Raw genomic sequence first — 21,140 nt, 5'->3', positions numbered from 1 at the left:
GAAAAATTAGCTGGGCGTGGTGGCAGCGCCTGTAGTCCCAGCTACTCAGGAGGCTGAGGCAGGAGAATGGCGGGAACCCGGGAGGCGGAGCTTGCAGTGAGCCGAGATCGCGCCACTGCACTCCAGCCTGGGGGACAGAGTGAGACTATGTCTCAAAAGCATCAGATTTTAGGTCAGTGAATCTCTAAAACATGTCAACTCATTTTCATAGTCATAATTTTAAAAATAATAAACATCTTAAAAATTCATTTTCTTATGAGAATTTATATTTCCCAATGGCTATCAGAATGTGATTACACTATTACACTCTCAATATCTAGGTAGACAGAAATAGTTGAACAAGCTCATACGTACTAAATCAACACAGGATCTAATGCTTTTCAGAGAAATCAGTGTGGGAGAGACTTGAATATTACCTTAGTGCAAAAGGGCCCCAGACTGGTAAAATTACTGCAACTCAGGTTTTTTTTTTTCTCCTTAAAATTTTAAGAGACATGGGACCTACCCTAGCTGGCTAGACAGATGATATGAGAATGTGACCTTGAGTAAATATTTAGTAGTTTTATAAGAAGAAAGTTATAAACTTAAAAATATTATATCAAATGCAATGAAACCTCACTCTAATTGTCTTATAAGACCATGAATTCATTTTAAGAATGTGATAAATCATGTCCCCTGGGTGAATACAGAAGCATTAAACATCTCCTTCTCATATAGAATCCCCAAACCTAAGTCTTATTATCTTGGATGTGTGACAATTATCACAACGGGGTCATAGCATAAAGACAATGATTTGGTTGGTTGTATTTTATGTCTAAATCCGTGTTTATTAATGATTGTGAAGCAAGGATGCATTTCAGGCGCTTACAGATTTCAACCATATGCTGTGATCAAGAAAGCAGCATATTTGCCTAAAAGCAATATTTGAATAATTTTATTTAAAACTTTAAAAAATATTGTTTGCTTATTGAAAAACACTCATAAAAACAAGGCAAGAAAGGACATGCTACATTTAATTTTATGGAGATCCTTTTGAATACAGGCACACCAAAAATATAGTATTGTAATAATCTTGCAAAAGATAATTACATTATTAAAATAATTACAAAACCAGTTTGAGTTTGATGGTAGTGTAAGAGACTGAAATTATTTTGAATGGGGTAATTAGCCTGCCAAAAAATTAACAGAATTGTATTCATATTATTAAGACTCTGAAGAAATTATGTATTTGCTAACTTTTACCCTGAATGAAAACAGTGCTCACTGAGGGCAATGGATGGACAGAACTTTCTTTCAGGACTCTGTTATACAACTTCCCGCACTTGGTTGCTGCATTAGATCTTACCTTCCTGACTCAAATGTGAACCACGTTGAGTCCCGACCATATCTCCTCAGTGAGCTGAGAGGCCACATCACCAGTTTGACCTTGGCATTGTGGATATCCCAGAGATAGATATTTTCATGAGTGATCTGCATTGTGCATTCACCATAAATATCCAGATTTGGCGTAGGCATAAGATACACATTGAATCGCTCTGTGAAGAAACGAAGAATGGAGAAGATTAAGTGAAAAGAGGTGTGACTGTTGATGGCCGTATGATATTAATTTGTTTATCTACAGACTGCAGGAAACGTTACCACATCCCTTGGGGATATGGATAAACACTGTAGAACATTACATATTTCCAAATTTGAGACAAGGAGTTCATTACAATCTTCTGAATCATTAATTCACTCACTCAGTTAACAACTTTTCATGGCATGTATTGTCTATGGTGATGATTAAGTAGTTAAATTGTACAATGGAAAAATAAGGGCAAAACTTAAGGGAGTCTCTGCTCAAATTGTGCTTATAGTCTGCTCCTTCACACAATCTAAGTGGTTATCACAGATTGCAATTCCAGTGAGGAATATCTTATTTGCTCGACTTAGGCAAGATCTTATTGGAGTTTTACCTTTGTTGACGTGAAGTATTTAATGCACACTCAGACTGACTCACTACTTAAGCACTGCAAAAATAATTTAGTTTGAATCTCAAAACAAATTGTAGTCATGGTCAAATTTAGCATATGATAATTGCAGATATTCATTACAGTCTTCCGCAGAACTTAAGACATTGCTTTGGTAAGCAAAATAAAAATACTTAACTTTTTTCATTCCTGGATATCCTATGGTCAAAAATATGATTATTAGGCAATCATTCCAAGCCTTACTTTGTAATTGTGTATCTCAAAGGGTATTGCAAAGTTATGCTGCCTTTGATTCCCATTTAAATGCATTAAATAGATTTTATTTTGAAAAACTAATTGTAAGTTCTAGGAAGTAAACTTGGTATGCCTTACAACATACTCTATAAAGCATCCCTACTTCCTAGCACCATATCCTTGGTTTACAGTAAGTGTCCAATAAATATTTGTCAACTGTATGAATGAAGTATATCTATGCCATGATGAATTAGGAGATGCAAGAATTGAAGAATTACAAAAAAAGTCATGATAACAAAAAGTTTAAGAATTATTGGCAGATGTACCTCTGTGGGATAGGACTTAATTGTGAATAGCGCTTTAAAGTCAGTGCTGTTGAATTAATTATTTTGAGACATGAAATACTACAGCTGCAGATGGAAAATGATATGTTTAGGAATGTACTATTCATAATATAATCTTAAATGCTACATGTTTGCTGGTACTGAGCTGAGATTGTATAATAGATTATTTTCTATTTTACTTAGATATTTCACTTAGTAAGGATTCTCTGATGCCAAAAAAACAATATTCGGATTCCAAATTAACATAAGCATGATAGCTTAACATTTACTAGCCATAAAGACAATATTTATACTCATGTGTCTTGATATTTTGGACAATAGCTTATCTAGTAATTCAGTCTTTTAGATTATTGACCCATGAAACTAATATGTGTATGGATTTCACATTCATTTCTTAAGAAATGACAAATTGCAATCAATTATATGGCTGAAAGCTGAAGAAAGAACATTGCCTCATTAATTATCTGCAACGAAAAGCCCAAATATATACATATTCCCAATAGCTTAAAATTCTTAGGTGCAACCAACTAAAGTATTAACATTTAGCATTAAACACATCACTCACATTCCCATCATAATTCCCACACCAATGGGATTAGTAGTAAATCAAAGGGGCATGATCTCATATAAAACTATAAATGAAACTTGGACCCAAAGGGTTTACACAGGAATATAGACAATGTCTGAACATCAATCTTCTTTTCTTTGGCCAGGAACCTTTTGATAAAGTTCAGCTCCTACATGTGGAATTAATCATGTGTCAGTGGCACCTGTTATGCATAGAGAAAATATTGTTACAGAAATGGAAAGCAAAACATTTCTTTACATTCTTTCCATCAATTCCAGAGTCTGAATTAGCAACCCAAAAAAATTGCAAAAATGTCAATAACATTTTTTCCAAAATATTGAAGTAAACATCCATTAACCAGTATTGTTGCTTATGGCTGTATTGACCCTTGATATTCATGCCCACAGTGTGACAGTTAAAAACATAGAATGTTAAAAAAAATAAATAAATAAGGATCTTGACATTGAGTGTCCATCAAGTGGATGGTACATTAAACATGACCTGTAACAGTGGACCCAGAAGGACCATTACATTTTCACTGAAATGTTTGTGTGCTCGAATGTTAGCAGATAGAGCGTAGGAAAAATAAGCAAGGAGAGAGTATAAGCATCGCACCGGACACTGGAAAAAGCTGAAAAAAATCAAGTAAGTGAATTTAATAAGATTCACATGATACAGGGCTCTATGTATCTCTATCTCTGTCTCCGTCTCTATCTCTATGTATATCATCAAGGCCCATTTTAAAAAAAAGTAATTGGATAACTTGCCCTAAGGGAGTTTTTCCAGGGCCATCTCTAGTCAATACAAGCAGATGAAATTTACCCGTGGTGTCCCTACCCTCTTGCCTGCCTTCTGCTTTCCCTATCCTCATATACTTTTTAACCCAGCAACTCAAGTCAACCCTTCTTGTTATGGTTTAGAACCCTCCAATCTTCCTTTGGATGCTATTTCTTGCACTTTTGAAAGAAATTATACTAAGATATATTTTTGATTTTCAAGTATTCAAAATCTATTCTTTCCTAATGCCTAATTTCTAAGAATTTCAGATTCAATTAAAAAGTGAACAAATTTAATCCAGCAGAAAAACTAGGCACATAAAGATGAAGGCGGCACATTATGTTACCTAACTATACTTACCTGAATTCCATTATAATGAGGAAGGAAGCTTTCTGCCTTGACAATGAATGTATCATCGTATTCTCTTAGTAGCATAATATACTTTGTTTTACTGAAACATTTGTTAAGGTTTTGCTAGAAAGACCATTTCAAAATGGAGTGGCTAAAATTGGCTCAATTAAAGTTATTTTTAAAAAATTTTTATCTTTGTGAAACGATTCTATCAAGCAGGCATTTTAAATCACTCTCTAATTATGCTGCTTTTTAAGAACCCACGTTTGGTTTTCATTTACTATACCATTGGTTTTTCAGACTTCCGTGTGCATTAAAATTACCTGGAGGCTTTGTTTAAACAGAATGCTGGGCCCCCTCCAGTCTTACCATTTCTGGTACAACAGGGCTGGATTGGAGTCAGATAATTTACATTTTCCATTTATTCCCAAGAGATGTGGACACTGCTGCTCTGGGGACAACACTTTGAGAACTGTTGATTTGTGAAATTCACTTTAAAATATTGCTAGGGAAGTCGCAATATTAGAGAAACCATGAGGAATGACTTTGGAAAATGATGCCATGTACCAGCAGAACAAAACAGTACTTTTTTTTTTTTCCCCAAAAGTGTTATCTAATATCTGCCCAAATAAATTAATCCCATCTAAACCGATTCGTGTCTGATTTTGTAAGAAAGTTCTTATGCTAATTGGAACAAAAGAAGAGACAGGAGCATAGGAAGAAAGGAGATATATGGAAAATGGTTTACAATTTATCAAGATATATGTATTCCAACTATTTGCCTTATCAGATGATTGACAACAACAATAAAACATTACTAAAGAAAACTAACACATTCCCAAATACCCAAAAGTACTGAAAAGGAGACTAATTGTCTAAATAATAATATCCTAAAACATAAATATTCTGATCATCTGTGAAGACTGCTGAATGTATGAAAAAACAAATTTTTGAAAAGGTTATGTAAAAAATATCAAATCAAAATGTATTCATTCATATAAGACTTTAAATTAGAGTTAAAAAGTCCCAAACACATTGCCCGTGAATTTGTACATTGGTAAAATGTAGAGTCCCATATTAGCTAATATGTGAGAAAGTATAATTTTATTTTGAATGGTTAAAACAAAAAACAAGGGTGGAATATTTATTAAATATTATAAATATATAATTATACTATAATAAAGTATACAAATAATTTTATTATAATAAAATAAATATTGCATCCAACAAAGATGCTAGTATTGAATCTGCAATTATGTTTGCAAGGGCATCTTTTTCACTAAAGCTGAATGATGAGAGGTCCAAAGCAATAGGCCATGCCCAGAGAAGGCCTGAGATACACGGGTAAGGCTGCAACTACAACAAGAGTCTAGACGGGGCTGCAAAACAAGGCTTAGATGAATTGAATAGATCAAGGTCTGGCAAGACAGGGTGACTGCACTCGGGGAAAAGGGGCAGCGAGGCTCCAGGTGGAGCGAGAGCGGACTGAATGGGTCATCAGTGCCAAGAACTGAAATCTTCCCTGTTAGCCAGTGAGTTTTTAAATAGATCTATTTTATACAGGAACAAATCCAAGTATAGTTGTGAGTCTGAGACTGGCAGGTGGAGGTAAGTGGAGCTCGCAGTTGCCTGGAGAAGCAAAGGATCAGAGACGGGGGTTTCTGACAAGAAGTAACACATGGAAAACAAACGGGTGACAAGTCCTTCAAACAACCCCTTGATAATTCCCTTTTGTAAGAATACAGATGGAAAACTATGTTTAATGGAGAACTGTACAGGAAAACAGACATATCTGTTCAGCTAAATTTCCCTTATGCTAGGTAGAAATATATAAATAAAAATAGGCTTTTGGAATTTATGTATTAACTGTGCATCTGCACGTGGTGAACAGTCAGTGCATTGTGACTGCATAGACATAAAATGGATTTTTGTATGTTAGAAGAAATTTGAAAAATGTCTACTGGAAGCCAATAGATTCTTTTTTTTTTTTTTTTTTCAAAGAAGTTTCAGTTGTTAGCTTGTTGCTGAACACTTTTATCCACTGTATTCTATTTCTTCCTCTACTTCAGAAGTTATGGGTTTGAAGGTTGGGTCAAAAGGAAACAATGGAACATGAAACAAAGTGTTACACTTAAATATTCAGAAACCAACAGATTCATAAATATTAACTCATTAGGTTTTCCAGAGAGGAGTTAAATCTAACATTATCTTCAGCTAAGTGATAAATGTGAACTCTTTATACTTTTACCTTCTCTTCCTGTTAAAAGCCAAAAATGGTTCAAAAGAAGAAACTGTACAAAAGGAAAGGCACTATTGATTTAGATCGTTGGTGACATAATGATTTAGGCTGTAAACAATTCCTTGTGTAAAACTGAACCTGTATCCCTCATGAGGCTTAAATATTTGTTAAAATTTATTAAAATATCTAGGCATTAAGTTAACTAACATAAATAAAATTCTTACATAAATGTATAGAGTAGATGTAAACTGGTTATATAATGATTTAAAATAGCTGTAAGTATTGGATAATTTGTTTACATATTTTTTTCATTCTGCTGTACTTTATACTCATCTATTGCTTTTCCCATAAGTATACATAACTAGAGTCACAGTCAAAACTTGAATGGCCCGGGCCTATCTGAGCGTAAACTGCAGATGTCAACCCTAAATAGGAGAATTTCACTTCATTGTTTCTATTAGCGAGTGATTCCATAAAGTTAAGACTCACTTCTATATACAACTAACCATTCAAAATAACTTTAAAGATTTAACTGAGATTCTCTGATGGCAGGAGTCCTCGAATTTGTTTCAAAATATCACATGATGAAAAACCCAATATTTATGGAAGACATTGTTGAGGTTCAATGTGTTACTGTAGCTAATTCATTAAAAGACCCAGATTTAGTAGGATGCAATTTAGGAAAATGGTTTTTCTTCCAACCCTGCTCTCACACAACTGTGAAATTTCCTCTCCTTGCCCCTGGCAGTATCTCAGGCAGAGATTAGTGCTTAATTCACTATCGCCCATAAGGATATTGTCAACTTCACGTCTCAGATGAGATAGCTGGTGTAATTTGATAATTTTAAAATCTCAAATGGAAGTTTCTCCTCTTTCAGGTCAAGTCCATTACTGAGAGTCCAGCAATGAGAATGAGAAAGATAGAACATGCTTTGTCCTGCTTGTTCCATTACCACCTTTCCACGGTGACTCCCCCTACCCCCCCGTTTCTTTTGCTTTTGACTTCTCCAGGGTAAGAATAATGAAAAGAGGGTAAATTCCTTCTAAATAGTTGTTACTATTGAAAGTTCTTCTTTATTTTTAAATTCTTAATGACAAGAGGTATTCAAATGCTATTTCTCTCTTTGGGGCATACGGTATGTTTCTAAGAACCATCCCAACACCTCAGATGTCTCCCCTGCTCCCTGAAGGGGAGGTGCCTTGATTAGACATGGAGCCTACTACCCTTAGCTTCTATTTTCTGCGTTCCACCTTTATCTTTCTGCTGGAGCTCCTTCTCACAGACAAGAGTTGTCCTGGTGTGGGTCTTTTCAAGATGAATCAAGCTTAGCTCACTGTAAGGTGTGCACTTGTCCTACCGAATGTGGCAGGGTATCTTGTCCAATTGCTGACCCATTCTCCTTGTTTGGCTATCACAGACAGCCTCAGACCCATCCTGCATCCTGATCTCAGGTTCACCATGGTGAAAACTGAAACCACTACTTCCCCAAACTCAGGTTCTTCCCCAAACTCTCTTGCACATTGCCCAGATACCAGCTGGGGCAGCACGACTTGATTCTGCAGTCCTACCAGCATGGGTGAGGTGAGAAGCCAGTCTCCCCTCCTGACAATCAAATTCTACAAGTAGTTCTCTTGCCCTTCCTCTTTCATGGGGCTTGAGAGGGGTAAATGCCCCCTCCTTTCTACTCTTCTCCTATAAAAGACTTTCAAAGAATTATCTTCATGTCTCTCTCAACATTTCTTGGTTCTTTTCACCCACTATCCACAGCTCTGTGGCTGCAGTACAGAGAAAACAAAGTCCAAATATATATATTTTAGATGGAGTTTTGCTCTTGTCACCCAGGTTGGAGTGCAATGGTGCTATCTCATCTCACTGCAACCTCTGCCTACTGAGGTAGTGATTCTCCTGTCTTAGACGCCCTAGTAACTGTGATTACGGTCACCTGCCACCACGCCCAACTAATTTTTGAATTTTTACTAGAGACGGGATGAGTTTCTCCATGTTGGCCAGGCTGGTCTCAGGTGATCCTCCTGCCTCAGCCTCCCAAAGTGCTGGGATTACAGGTGTGAGCCACTGTGCCCGGCCCAATTCTATATTCTTTAACACTTCCTACCTACCAATTAAAAATGGGTATGAAATTTTAGTAAGAATACAAAACTGCTAAATGGTATTTAGGCAAAAGACCAGAGACATTGGCCTAATATTAAGTGTTGATGAGTAAGTCCTCAAGAATCTGGTATTAGAAAAACTAATGCTTTATATTAGTTTTTCTAATATATATCTAATATCTAATAGATATAATAATGATTTATTATTGAGTTTCATATCAATTTGGAATCTAGATTCATCCCAGTGTTTCAACAGTGTGCTTTGTTTTTTTCTTAATAGTTATAGGAAATGCCTAATGGAACTAAATAGAGCCAGATATTACACAGAAGATGAGACATTTCAAGATCATTCTGTTCTTTATAATCTTATTTCCAAAATTTCTATAGCAGACGATTATTGCAGTGGTCACTCTTCAATTCTAGCAGCTTTAGAAGCTGAACCACACTGAAAAAGCAGATGTTTGCACATTTAGACCCATCCTTAGATCTGTATAATGCAATTAAACCTTGAATAAACAAAACATGATTTGTGCTTGTCAAAATCTATAGAACTCTTCAGAAATTGTGACTCCATCTCCACCACAGAACTAAAATTCATCAAAATTTATTTTATTATGTGGAAACAGCAATAGATTTAGTGGCCAGGTACCATCTGCCCAGTATCGAGGATCACTGTGAATCGGAATGCTTGCATTTGTTGATCAATCAGCAGTACTTAAAAAAAAAAAAAAAAAAATCCACAGCATCTTTTTAAAATTCCCCAGAAATTTCTTTTTTGCTTTAAAACAATTGACTATTGCATGGATTTTATCTGCATTTCCAAGTATAGCATGTTCATGGCAGCAAATATGGTAAATTATTTTTAAAAATTAAACTGCTAAACCTTAGAGATTTCTGTTATACTGTATCTTAACATACAAAAAATTCACACACAGTTATTACACTGAAAGTATTTAACCTTGTATATTGCACTTATAAGCATTTTCAGGCACTATTAAATATTTTAAGGGGCTGAAAATTTTAAGAAATGCATAATATTACACTATACAGCTATGCCATAATTTATCTGTTAATGAATATTAAAAGTAAGCCAATTTTCATCTAAATTAAGATGCAATAAAATAACCAATTTTTAGCTCAATTTGCTGAATAATTCAGTCCTTTTATATTGGTTCATAGAGTTTACTGTACTATATTCTTTATACATTTTAGATAATTTTTAATATCTTTGATTATTAACTTACATTGAGTACTAAAATCTGAATCACTGGAGCAAATACTATAAACTTATAAGAATCACACATCGCCAAATTGCTTTCCAGAAATTCCTTACCAATAAATATTCAAAATACATATAGAGTGAGTCATTGTAAATGTCTTTTGCCAGATATATCAAAAATTACATCTACTGTTTTTCTTGATTGTGAGAATTCTGTATACTGGAAACTTTCCTGAAGATGTTTATGACAAATCATCTCAGATTTTCATTGGTTTTGTTTACATTACTTAGAAAACAATTTTATTTTCTTTAATTTTTGTAATAAGTCCTTCATTCTTGAAAGTGTGAACTATATTGTGAAATATAATGGAATGTCCATATCTTGCATATAATGTTCTGTTTTGACGAAGGCACAGCAAAGACATGCAACACTTCTGTCCCCACAGAAAGTTATCTTACTCCACTTTTCAGTCGTCCAGGTCCTCAGAACCACCACTGATCTAATTTCTAACACTGTTAGGTTAGTTTTGCTTATTCTCTACAAGGTTCTTGTGGACTGATACCAGCACATCATGCCTTGATTCCATCTGTCACTTTCCTTTTTAATTTTTTGATGGCATTTTCTTGATGAGCAATAGTTTGAGTTTTGATGAAGTTCAACATTTCTTTTTATAGTTTGTGCTTCCGGTGTTTTACATAAGAAATCTTTGTATATCTTTAAGTTGCATCCGTCTTAAATTGATGTTTAACTGGTGTGCATAGGCGTTCAGGTTCATCATGTCACACAGATATCCAGTCATTCTAGAACAATTTATTTTCAGATGTTTTACTGTTCTCATTAAAATGACTAATACACTTATGAAAAAGAGCATTGTCCTTGCTTTGGGAGGCTGAGGTGGGTGGATCGATCATCTGAGGTCAAGAGTTTGAGACCAGCCTGGCCAACATGGTGAAACCCTGTCTCTACTAAAAGTACAAAAATTTGACAGGTGTGATTGCGGGGGTGGGTGCCTGTAATCCCAGATGCTCAGGAGACTGAGGCAGGAGAATCACTTGAACCCAGGAGGTGGAGGTTGCAGTGAACCAAGATTGTGCCACTGCACTCCAGCCTGGGCAACAGAGCGAGACTCTGACTCAAACAACAACAACAACAATCACCTATTTGTCCACATGTGTGTGTGTCTATTTCTTCTGTCTAGTCTGTTCCCTGGATCTCTGTGTAGCCTTTGTCCTAACTGTTACAACTTATAGTAAGACCCGTAATTAGGAAAGACACCAGTTTCAACTTGGCTTTTCCTTTTCAAGATTATTTGGCTTGTGTTGGTCTTTTGCCTTCCAAATTCATCTAAAATTGACTTGTCAAGTACTAGAAAAAAACATGTCTCGTTTACTGGGATTATGTTGGATTTACAGATCAATCTGTGAAGACTGATATCTTAATGACATTGAGTGTTCCAATCATAAAAGTGGTTTATGATTCCATTTATCAAGACCTTTTAAAACTTCTCTCAGAAATATTTAGTTTCCAGTGTTAGGGGCTTGGTGCATCCTTTGATAGTTTATACCTCAGTATGTGATGGTTTTTCATGGATTTGTAAAAGGTATTTTAATATTTAATTTTATAATAAATTGCATTATATAAAATATAAGTATATATTAAAAAATTTGAATACCAACTTGTTATCCTGCAACATCATTGAATTCATTTGTTAGCTGTAGTTACTTTCTGGTAGGATTTTAGGGTTTTCTGAGTACACAATCTAGATTATAATTTTTTGTAATTTTAGTTTATTTTCTTGTCATATTACATAGACTTTCAGCAAAATGTTGACTAGAAGTAATGAGAAAGATATCTTTGTCTTATTCCCAACCTTAAGAGAAAAACATTCAGTACTTTACTCTCAAGCATGATCTTTACTGAGAGCTTTCCAATGATGTTCTTCATTTTGTTTCCTTTTGGTCCTAGGTTTTGTGGGTGTGTGTTTGAGAAAGAGTTGAGCTGTCACCCAGGCAGGAGTGCAGTGGTGTGATTGCAGCTCACTGCAACCTCTGCCTCTTGGGCTCGAGCAGTTCTCCTGCCTGAGCCTCTGGAATAGCTGGGACTACAAGTGCGCGCCACCACACCTGGCTAATTTTTGTATTGTTGGTAAAGATGGGTTTCACCATATTGGCCAGGCTCATCTCGAACTCCTGACCTCAAATTATGCACCCACCTCAGCCTCTCAAAACGCTGAGATCACAGGGGCGAGGCACCATCGGGCCCGGCCTCTATTCCTTGGTTTCTGAGAGTTGATTTCATAAATGAATTTTGAATTTTATCAAATGCTTTTTACAGATAAATTATAATAATCACATAATTTTTCACCCTTCATGGATTAACATAAGGAAATATTTTGATGGATTTCTGGGATTCTTTCATTATTGGGCTATGCCAACATTGGTCAGGGTGTATTATCTTTTTTGTATAATATTGGATTCAATTTCTTAATATTTTAAAAGCCATTTTAGGCTTAGGTTCATGAAAGATACTTGCCTGAAATTTCCTTTACTTGTATAAACTTGGTCTGGTTTCAGGTACCTGAGTTATAGTGACCTCATAAAATGAGTTGTGAAATGATCTCTCCTTTGTTTTCTGAATAGTTTTGCATAGCATTAGTATTATTTCTTATTTAAATGTCTGATATAATTTAACAACTATATGGAACTAAAGTTTATGTATTGGAAGTTGTAGAACAACATTATTTTAAAAAAATGTTTATAGAGCTTTTTTGATTTCCTATTTCTCGAGTAAGATTGTGTAATTTGAAACCACTGAATGATAGGAAATTAGATTATTTTAACTAAATCTAAGAAAAACTGTTTAGGCCGGGCGCGGTGGCTCAAGCCTGTAATCCCAGCACTTTGGGAGGCCGAGACGGGCGGATCACGAGGTCAGGAGATCGAGACCATCCTGACTAACACGGTGAAACCCCGTCTCTACTAAAAAATACAAAAAACTAGCCGGGCGAGGTGGCAGGCGCCTGTAGTCCCAGCTACTCGGGAGGCTGAGGCAGGAGAATGGTGTGAACCCGGGAGGCGGAGCTTGCAGTGAGCCGAGATTGCGCCACTGCACTCCAGCCTGGGCGACAGAGCGAGACTCCGTCTCAAAAAAAAAAAAGAAAAAAAAAAGGAAAACTGTTTAAATAAAAATAATTTATTCAGATTTGTTATTAAAGCTAGTGTCATATTATCTTGTTTTATTTATTATGTGTGGTTCCTGTTTCCTTTTTTATATTTTAATTATCTTTATCCAGTGAACTTTAGAGGTATAAATGACATGTTGCTTTATTTTCCAGAGCTATAAGATACTATTTTGATTTTTCCATTATGGCAGATGGAAAATTTAGGGCATGTCCTCCTCCCCCAAATCCCCCCTCAAATTTCTTTAATATTTATTGTAGTATAATCTGGGATTTGGGAATAATATTGTTGCTATTAAAGTCTTAATCTGTGCTCAAAGAAAAATGTAGAGCTTTATACAATATATTAAGTGAAAAGCTACAAATTAGTTATTGAAATATCTATCTCAAGAAATTTGAAAAATAACCAGCAATGAAGCCCAAAACTGTAGAGCAAGTGAATTATTAGTAATAGTCAATGAGAACAAAAATGAATAGAATTAGATAATATGTATACAAAGTTTGCCAGGGCTGTTATAGCAAAGTACCACAGACTGGGTGGCTTAAAGATAATTATTTTCTCACTGTTCTGGAGACTGGAAGTCCAAGATGAAGGTGCCAGCAGGGTTGATTTTTTTTTCTGAGGTGCCTCTCTTCAGCTTGTACTGGGCCATTTTCTTCCTGTATCTTTATATGGTTTTCCCTCTGTGTCTACCTGTGTTCAAATTTCCTCCTCTTACAAGGACACCAGTCATATTGGATTAGGGCTCACCTATATACTCTCCTTCTGCCTCAGTTACCTCTTTAAAGGTATAATAAGTACTATCACATTCTGAGGTACCAGGGGTTAGGACTTCAACATATACATTTTGAGTGAAACAAAATTCAGCCCACAAAATACAGAAAAGAGGTTTAACACATACACAAGCATCTAGTGATGCCGACTAAGAAAAGCCACACATGACCAAAAGGAATGAATGCAAAGGTTGCCACCATACTATAAAAAGATGTTAAAACGATAACGCAAAGATACTAGGATGAAATTTTTGCCAGTAATTTTGCAACTTTTCAAGCAATGGGCAAAAATCAATGGTAGTTTTTTTTAAAGCTAATTATAATTGACAGTACGTTACCCCCAGTTTTCAAGCTTTCATGTATATATGAGCATCACTGGAACTGTTAAAATGGAAATGTCTGGGCTCCACCTCCAGATGTTGACTTTGTAGGTGTGGGTGAGCCCAAACTTCCCTTGTTTAATGCGCACCCGACGTGAATGTGATGGGGATGTTCACACACATCCTAGAGAAACTGACCTTCCTGCCAGGCACTGTGCTGCCTGCTTTCCAAGTCATATCTTATTTAGTCCTCACAACAATCCTCTGAAATAAGGATTGTCATTATCCTCAAGGTGCAGAGTAAGAAGCAGAGATTAAGAGAATTTTACTAATCTGACCAAGGCCGCATAGCATGTAAAAACTAGAATAGAACTTGATGACATACTAACTTTGTCAACTTTTTCTGACAGGCTATGTATTTGACTTTCCAGCTTCATACAATATTTTGTTTTAGTACAGCAGAAAAAAAAATGGACAATCAAAACACGTATACCAAAAAATGAAATGCCAATATTATATGTTGAATTTATAAAGACTATATTGTTTCTTTTTGTGTTAAATTGCATTAATTTTCTGTCAAAGGAGGACTCACTTATCCCATTTTTTTTTTGTTCAAAGTTCAATCCCTGAGCACCCTTACCTTTTCCTCTAGACCGAACTGAAAGCTGGCAGAACTGATGTAGTCACAGGAGTTGGCAGAGGAAAAGTGGTTGTCTTATCTCGTTTCTATGCACCTGTATGCCAAAAAAGTTGCTTGTCTCTGCTTTCCTGTGCCATGTGAGTTTCTGCTTCCAGATAATATCTAGGGTCCAGTCTGCATCTAAGGAAAAGTTGAGCACCCTCTCCATGCCACACTCAGTTTTGAGAAAATTCAGGTTCTTTACTTTCTTAAATCTCTCTGGCTTCCAATAACATTGTCTGCTAATTGTCCTATGCCTTTCATTAAACCCAACAGGGAAAATCACATTCTAGTCTTCTTTTGAAGAAACCTCCAATTTATACGAGATGATATAAGCAAGTGTCACTACCCACTTGACCTCCCATGGAAAGAGGAAAGGCAAGGAAGCGATCTATTTCTTTGTTTCCGTAAAACTCTTCTTTTCCAAGCCACTCTTTTCGTCTTGTTGCACATACCTGGGAGCAGTAATTCTGGATTCAGTATTCTCCCCTAAAAGCTTTTCCCCTTACATAGACGTGAATGCTTTCAAAATCTGCATCTTTATTCTTACTGTGCGGAGGGGATGTTCCCAGGGCAAAAGAACCAGGATCGGTCCTTTGGTGCTTCAAGGTATTTCTTCATGCATACATCTCCTTTATAACAGTACAGTTAGACACAGAAAAATGGATCATTTAGATTTGACATTGTGAGAAGAGAAGCATTACAGAATATCTTTTGCTTTCCTGAAGCATATATGGCAAAGTATAGGGAGAAATATAGCTTTGACCTTTTTCTGGTGTAGTGTGTATTGAAGACCACGTGAGAAAAGTGGTGGTTGTAATTTGTATTTTTCAAAATTATACGTGGTGTCTGTATAAATCAAATAATAAAAGTAAAATGGTACAACACAATGGTAGGCAAAATTGCTATGGTTACATTCAAGACTTTGTGTTGCATCCATTAGTGTCATCTTATTTCTTCTAGAGGGGCTGCTTCCGTAATCATTGCCTTGCAGCTTTCCCTGTAGATAATAACCTCTGTTGATTATATCAGCATTTGTAAATATGTGTTTCATGGAACACAAATCCCACAGGATATGAATACATGTTATGTGCAGAAGGAGGTACCTAGGTCACGTGAGTTTGGGAAATGTTGGGTTATACAAAGTTAAACAGATTTATTACAGGACTTCTCAACAGCTTTACTAATGTATATTGTGACTATCATGCAGGGCTGGTATTTGTTTCTTAGGGCTATGATAACAAAGTACCAACAACTGGCTGGCTTAAAATAACAGAAATATATCATCTCACAGTTCTGGAGGCTAGAAGTTTGTAATCAGAGTGCTGACAGGGCCATCCTCTCTCTGGCTGCTCAACAGAAGAATCCTTTCTGGCTTTTTCTGGCTTCTGGTGTTCATGGACAATGCTTGATGTTCCTTGGCTTGTGGACGCGTCATCATTCCAGCCACATGACCATCTTCTTGTGCATCTTCACATCATCTTCCCTCGTCCATATCTGAGTCCAAACCTCCCCTCTTTATAGTGACATATTAGATGTCATTGGATTATGGCCAACCCTAATTACCTCATTTTAACTTGATTGCCTTTACAAAAAAACTATTTCCAAATAAATTCACATTCTAAGTTATGGAGGGTTAGGACTTCAACATATCTTTTTGGAAGGGATACAATTGTCATATAGTTTCAAGTTCAAGCGACTGATTCCCTCGCTTCAGGGAGCAGATCATCATCATCATCAGAGTAATATTTTCAGGAACTCACTTTGGGCAAGGCTAGAGCGTATGAGTGACAGTTTAGAAACTCAGACATGGGTATGCTTGGGTGTTTTTCCTGGTGCAAGAGTTGGTTTTGCTCAGTGTCATCCCACAGACAAAATTATTACCCTGGAAAACTCTTTTGTTTGGTTATAAAGAATATACAAGTGAATAAGGTTCACCCCAGATCATTAAGATATTGGGGGGAAATCCTCAAAATAGAGGTTTATTGTTGCCATAGTTTTGTCATTAACTGGTTATTTTCCACATGAGTAAGGTCCTGCTAGTATTGGCTTTAATCATTGATGGACATTAAGAGTTTCAGACTTGCCTGATTGAGAAAGCTAATTTAGAGGAGTAAAAAATAATTATAAAAATAAAAGTGCAGGCTACTTTGATTAGAATTAATCTCATCTCTACCACAGTACTTTTGTTTTTATTTTGGCATATATTTTATTATACCTGAGATAGTAGATTATATCAATTTTTGTATCAGCTTTTCACTTCCTTTCCATATGTCATATATTCTAACTCCTGTTGTGTCCTCACAGATGGGGGTGTATTGTGCTTCTTGACTTTGGGCTTGGCAATAGGACTTGCCTTAGCCAGTGGAATGTTAGTGGACATGAAATACGCAAAGGCTTGTGTTGCAAATCTGGGCATACTATCATGCATTACTGTTATCTTTTATTTTGATAAGTGTGCTTTAGGAAGTTGCAAGTGTAAGGAGATTGAGAAACAGATGAAACAGACCCTGGCATTGTCTGCAGCTTGGAGCCAATCTCAGCACAACCCAGTCTAACTCAGCCCAACTTTAGCCTTTTTACCCGTGCCTGAACAATGAAGATCTGCTTATAGGTCTGTACTACTGAGATTTTTGAGGACCAAGTATGCACTTTTCTGTGGCAGTGTCATCTGAAGTCAGAACACATTTTCCTGTGTGTGTGTGTGTGATTGTGCACGTGTGCATGTGAACTTGTGTCCATGTCACTTTCCCTATACCATGTGGGATTCTGGGTCAATATGAAAACAGCTGACAGCAGTAGATAAAGATGATTACAGCAAAGAATTTAATCAATAACCACTTTTATCTCAGCAACACACATTATCTTTCACCTTTAAAAATTATTTGCATAAATGTCTCTTCTTAGCTAGTCTCAGGGTAAATAAGACCCGGCTGTCTGAAGAGGCAGGAAAACACGAGAGAGGAGAAGTAGCAATTTTGAATGTCAAAAAATGCTGTGATAAAGACTAAGCGGTGTGACTTTATTTAATGATAGAATACTGCAAGATCACCACAAACCACATTAATGTATTTAATTACAGCAATTCTGCACACATGCATATCTTAGCTCTTAGGGAAAAAAGTTCAAACTAATCCAAGCACATTACTGGCAAAATAATAAAATCATGTTTCTGATGAAGATTAAGTTATATAATTTAACAGTAAAATGTCTTAAAAAACTGAATCTATCGTGACAATTCTTTAATAAAAGATTATTCAATCTCTCTCTATATATTAGTGACTTCAACCATGTATAAGGAAGTTAATGATTTTGTTTATTTTAAAAGGTGTTATGCTTGAAGAGTCTAGAAGAGTGACAGAGTCAGTGAAATGACAGCTTTAAAAGTCAGTTATTTTTAAAGACTTTAGTTAGCTAAAATGCTTTCTCTACACATATAAGTAAAATAAGTGAGTATATTGTCTAAGAAATAGGTATCTACTCCAAGGCCTGGGTGGGAGGGTTCAAATTGACGGATGCGATATCTTAGTCTTTACCATGAGGTTTTATAACTCGTAATTTTTTGAGGGAGCATTGTAAACTGGAATTATCATAAGTGTGTGAGAAGCCTGTTGATTGATTAGAAAGTGAGAAAATTGGGGTATATACCTAAGAAATTGTGCCAATCTCCGTATGTATAGTTTTCTCTGTGTGTACACACTAGATTATTGAGCTAGCAAGAGTCTGAGATCTTGATATTGCCTCAATGTTTATTCCTTTTGTTATTCTCCTAAAGTGTTAATGCCAATTTTAAAGAGGTCTAGCTGGTTCTGAATGGGCAAGAGGAACAGAGAAAAGGTATTATCATCAAAACTTACGGAAGCTCTTTAAAGAAGGGGGTGCAGACTTGACGAACCCTGAGCAATGGCTGTATCCATGGCCTTGGCAGTCAAATTAAGGAGCTTTCTTCAAGGGGAAGGAATTACCCTTTTCCAGCTAAATAATTACTCATAGATTTGTTGACTATATTTTTAAAGCACATATATCCTTTTTTTTGAAGTTAGGATTATTAAACATAATTAATCTAAGAAGCATTTATAGCATTGGTGATGTAATTTCAGTTCCACTGTAAAGTATATGCAGGAATTATTTTTCTCTTTATTTTGACTGTGTGTGTGTGTGTGTGTGTTTTAAAGAAACCTGTTTTTGATGTAGCTTTGGCATTTTATTCTGTTTGTCCTATTCTAAAATAACCCTGTATTAAAATTTCTCTTTATGTTCTAGACAAATTACTTTGACCTTATTATCAAATTAGAAATAAAATTATCAGAAACCAAAGAAGTACGTTGTACATTTGGATGGAAACCATATATATCTCCAGGTCTTCAAAGGAAAAAGCATACAGTCCATGCGGCTAGAGACACACAGTATTTCTATTTATAAGCTTAATTTATTCACTTTTATCATATTTCCTTTATGTAGTACTTGACAAATTTTTATCAGAAAGAGGTTTTTCCTTTTCTTAAACTGTGAATGAAGAGCATCCATTTTAAGCAGCACGATTATGGAGCCTCTGTGCTTAGCACTACTCGCAGAAAACAAATCGGAGATGAAATTTGAGAGTGTGGGAGAGGAACTGGAATATAAATCTGAAGCTAAAGAGCTACAGAAATGATTTGGTGACTTTCTAAAAACTCAAATGGAAGCAATGTCTGGTACTTATATATGCTCATGAGCAATCAGCAGAAAATTTTTTCATTTTAGCAACAAATAAAAAATAGTGCCACAATGGGCCATGAGCTAGCAATGGTTGTTGACAGTATTATTAGTAATAATGAGATTATAATCATCATGTGCTATCATGTGCTCTTTTACCTATGCTATCTAGTTTATGACCCACAGATAATTCAGGAATTTCTTTCTTTTTTCTTTCTTTGAGATATGGCCTCACTCTGTCACCCAGGCTAGACTACAGTGGCCCAATCTTGGCTCACTGCAACCTCCGCCTTCCAGGCTCAAGTGATCCTTCCACCTCAGCCTCCCGAATAGCTGGAACTACAGGCACACGCCACGTGGCCTACTAATTTTTGTATTTTCTGTAGAGACAGGGTTTCACCATGTTGCCCAAGCTGGTCTTGAACTTCTGAGCTCAAGCAATCCACCCACCACTGCTTCCTAAAGTGCTGGGATTACAGGTGTGAGCCGTTGCGCCCAGCCCAGAATTTCTTCTTAATAAATAGTGTCAAATTTCCTCAATATCCTTCAACCTTTCAAAAGACCGATCATCAAAACTTAGCAACACTAAAAAGTTTCTATTTTCACACTATTCGATCATCTGGTGGTGGTGATAATATTTTTAAAAATGACCTCACAATCAATGAATATTGACAGACTGAATGATATTACTTCAATTCTGTTATTTAGAGCTGCTAGTCATGAACATGCAGTATAAATCGTTATGAGACATTAGAAACTCTTGTTAAACTAGAGAACGGTATAGTAAGTAAACACCATTAGAAACAAACACCTCAGTTTTGTCAAACCCTGAGATTTTACTCACTGTACTTTCCTCCTTGTAATATTAGCCAAATGTCCTAAAAGCTACTGATAACCTGATAAGCCAAATCTGTTAATATAGACTCTAAATCTATAACAAGTCTCAAGAAACTGGAGGGATGCTAGCCATTCAAAAGCCTTCTGTAGAACAAGTTAACCTATTAGTTATTTATTGCGATAAAAGGCAAGGTCACAGACAAGAAGTTGGGAGACCTGGGTTTGTACCTTAGCATTTTCTCCAGTTGTTACACCAGTGTAGAAAAGTTCCTTAATAACTTGAACTGTTCAGTTTATTTTAATATTATATTTATATATTTGAGACAGGATCTTACTCTGTTGTCCAGGCTAGAGTGCAGTGGTGTGATGTTGGCTCACTGCAACCTCCTCCTCCCAGGTTCAAGCAATTCTCGTGCTCTGGCCTCCCAAGAAACTGGGACTATAGGCACGAGCCACCACACCCAGTTAATTTTTGTATTTTTAGCAGATGAGGTTTTACCATGTTGCCCAGACTGGTCTCGAACTCCTGGTCTCAAGTGATGGGTCACCCTTGGGCTCCCAAAATGCAGGGATTACAGGTGTGTGCCACTACACTCGGCCTCTTTGATTTAAAAAATATGATTGGTCTGAAACATTTCTGAGCTCCTTTCCAGTTTCAAAGTTCTACAGTTACAAGGGTATTCTGAAGTGATGGAAGGCAATCTCACACCTACCATTCTGTTCCCGCTGCACTCCTGCTGCCAGAAGGTCAGGCTCCCCAAGGCTGATGTCATTGAGCCTGGTCCCCAGACACTCCATGCAGAGGTGCTTGCACCACTCCTCGGCCTCCAGCTCTGAAAGTAACC

General features: G+C 36.2%; 1 protein-coding gene across 3 annotated transcripts in view; it reads right to left on the bottom strand.

The window, feature by feature from the left end:
• The window catches only part of DOK6 (docking protein 6), a 429,154-nt gene that overhangs the window by 141,638 nt on the left and 266,376 nt on the right, over positions 1–21,140 (bottom strand). For all 3 annotated transcript variants that reach the window (XM_033175379.1, XM_033175385.1, XM_033175372.1), the window contains 2 exons: positions 21,009–21,128; positions 1,346–1,535 (listed from right to left, as the gene is read on the bottom strand). In XM_033175379.1, the coding sequence (XP_033031270.1) occupies positions 1,346–1,535; positions 21,009–21,128 (310 nt within the window). The remainder of the gene's footprint in view (positions 1–1,345; positions 1,536–21,008; positions 21,129–21,140) is intronic.

Source organism: Trachypithecus francoisi, unplaced genomic scaffold, assembly GCF_009764315.1.
Source record: "Trachypithecus francoisi isolate TF-2019V2 unplaced genomic scaffold, Tfra_2.0 Contig01474, whole genome shotgun sequence".
NCBI lineage: Eukaryota > Metazoa > Chordata > Mammalia > Primates > Cercopithecidae > Trachypithecus > Trachypithecus francoisi.
Note: the sequence above shows the minus strand (reverse complement) of the source record. Positions and strands in the feature narration are given on the sequence as shown.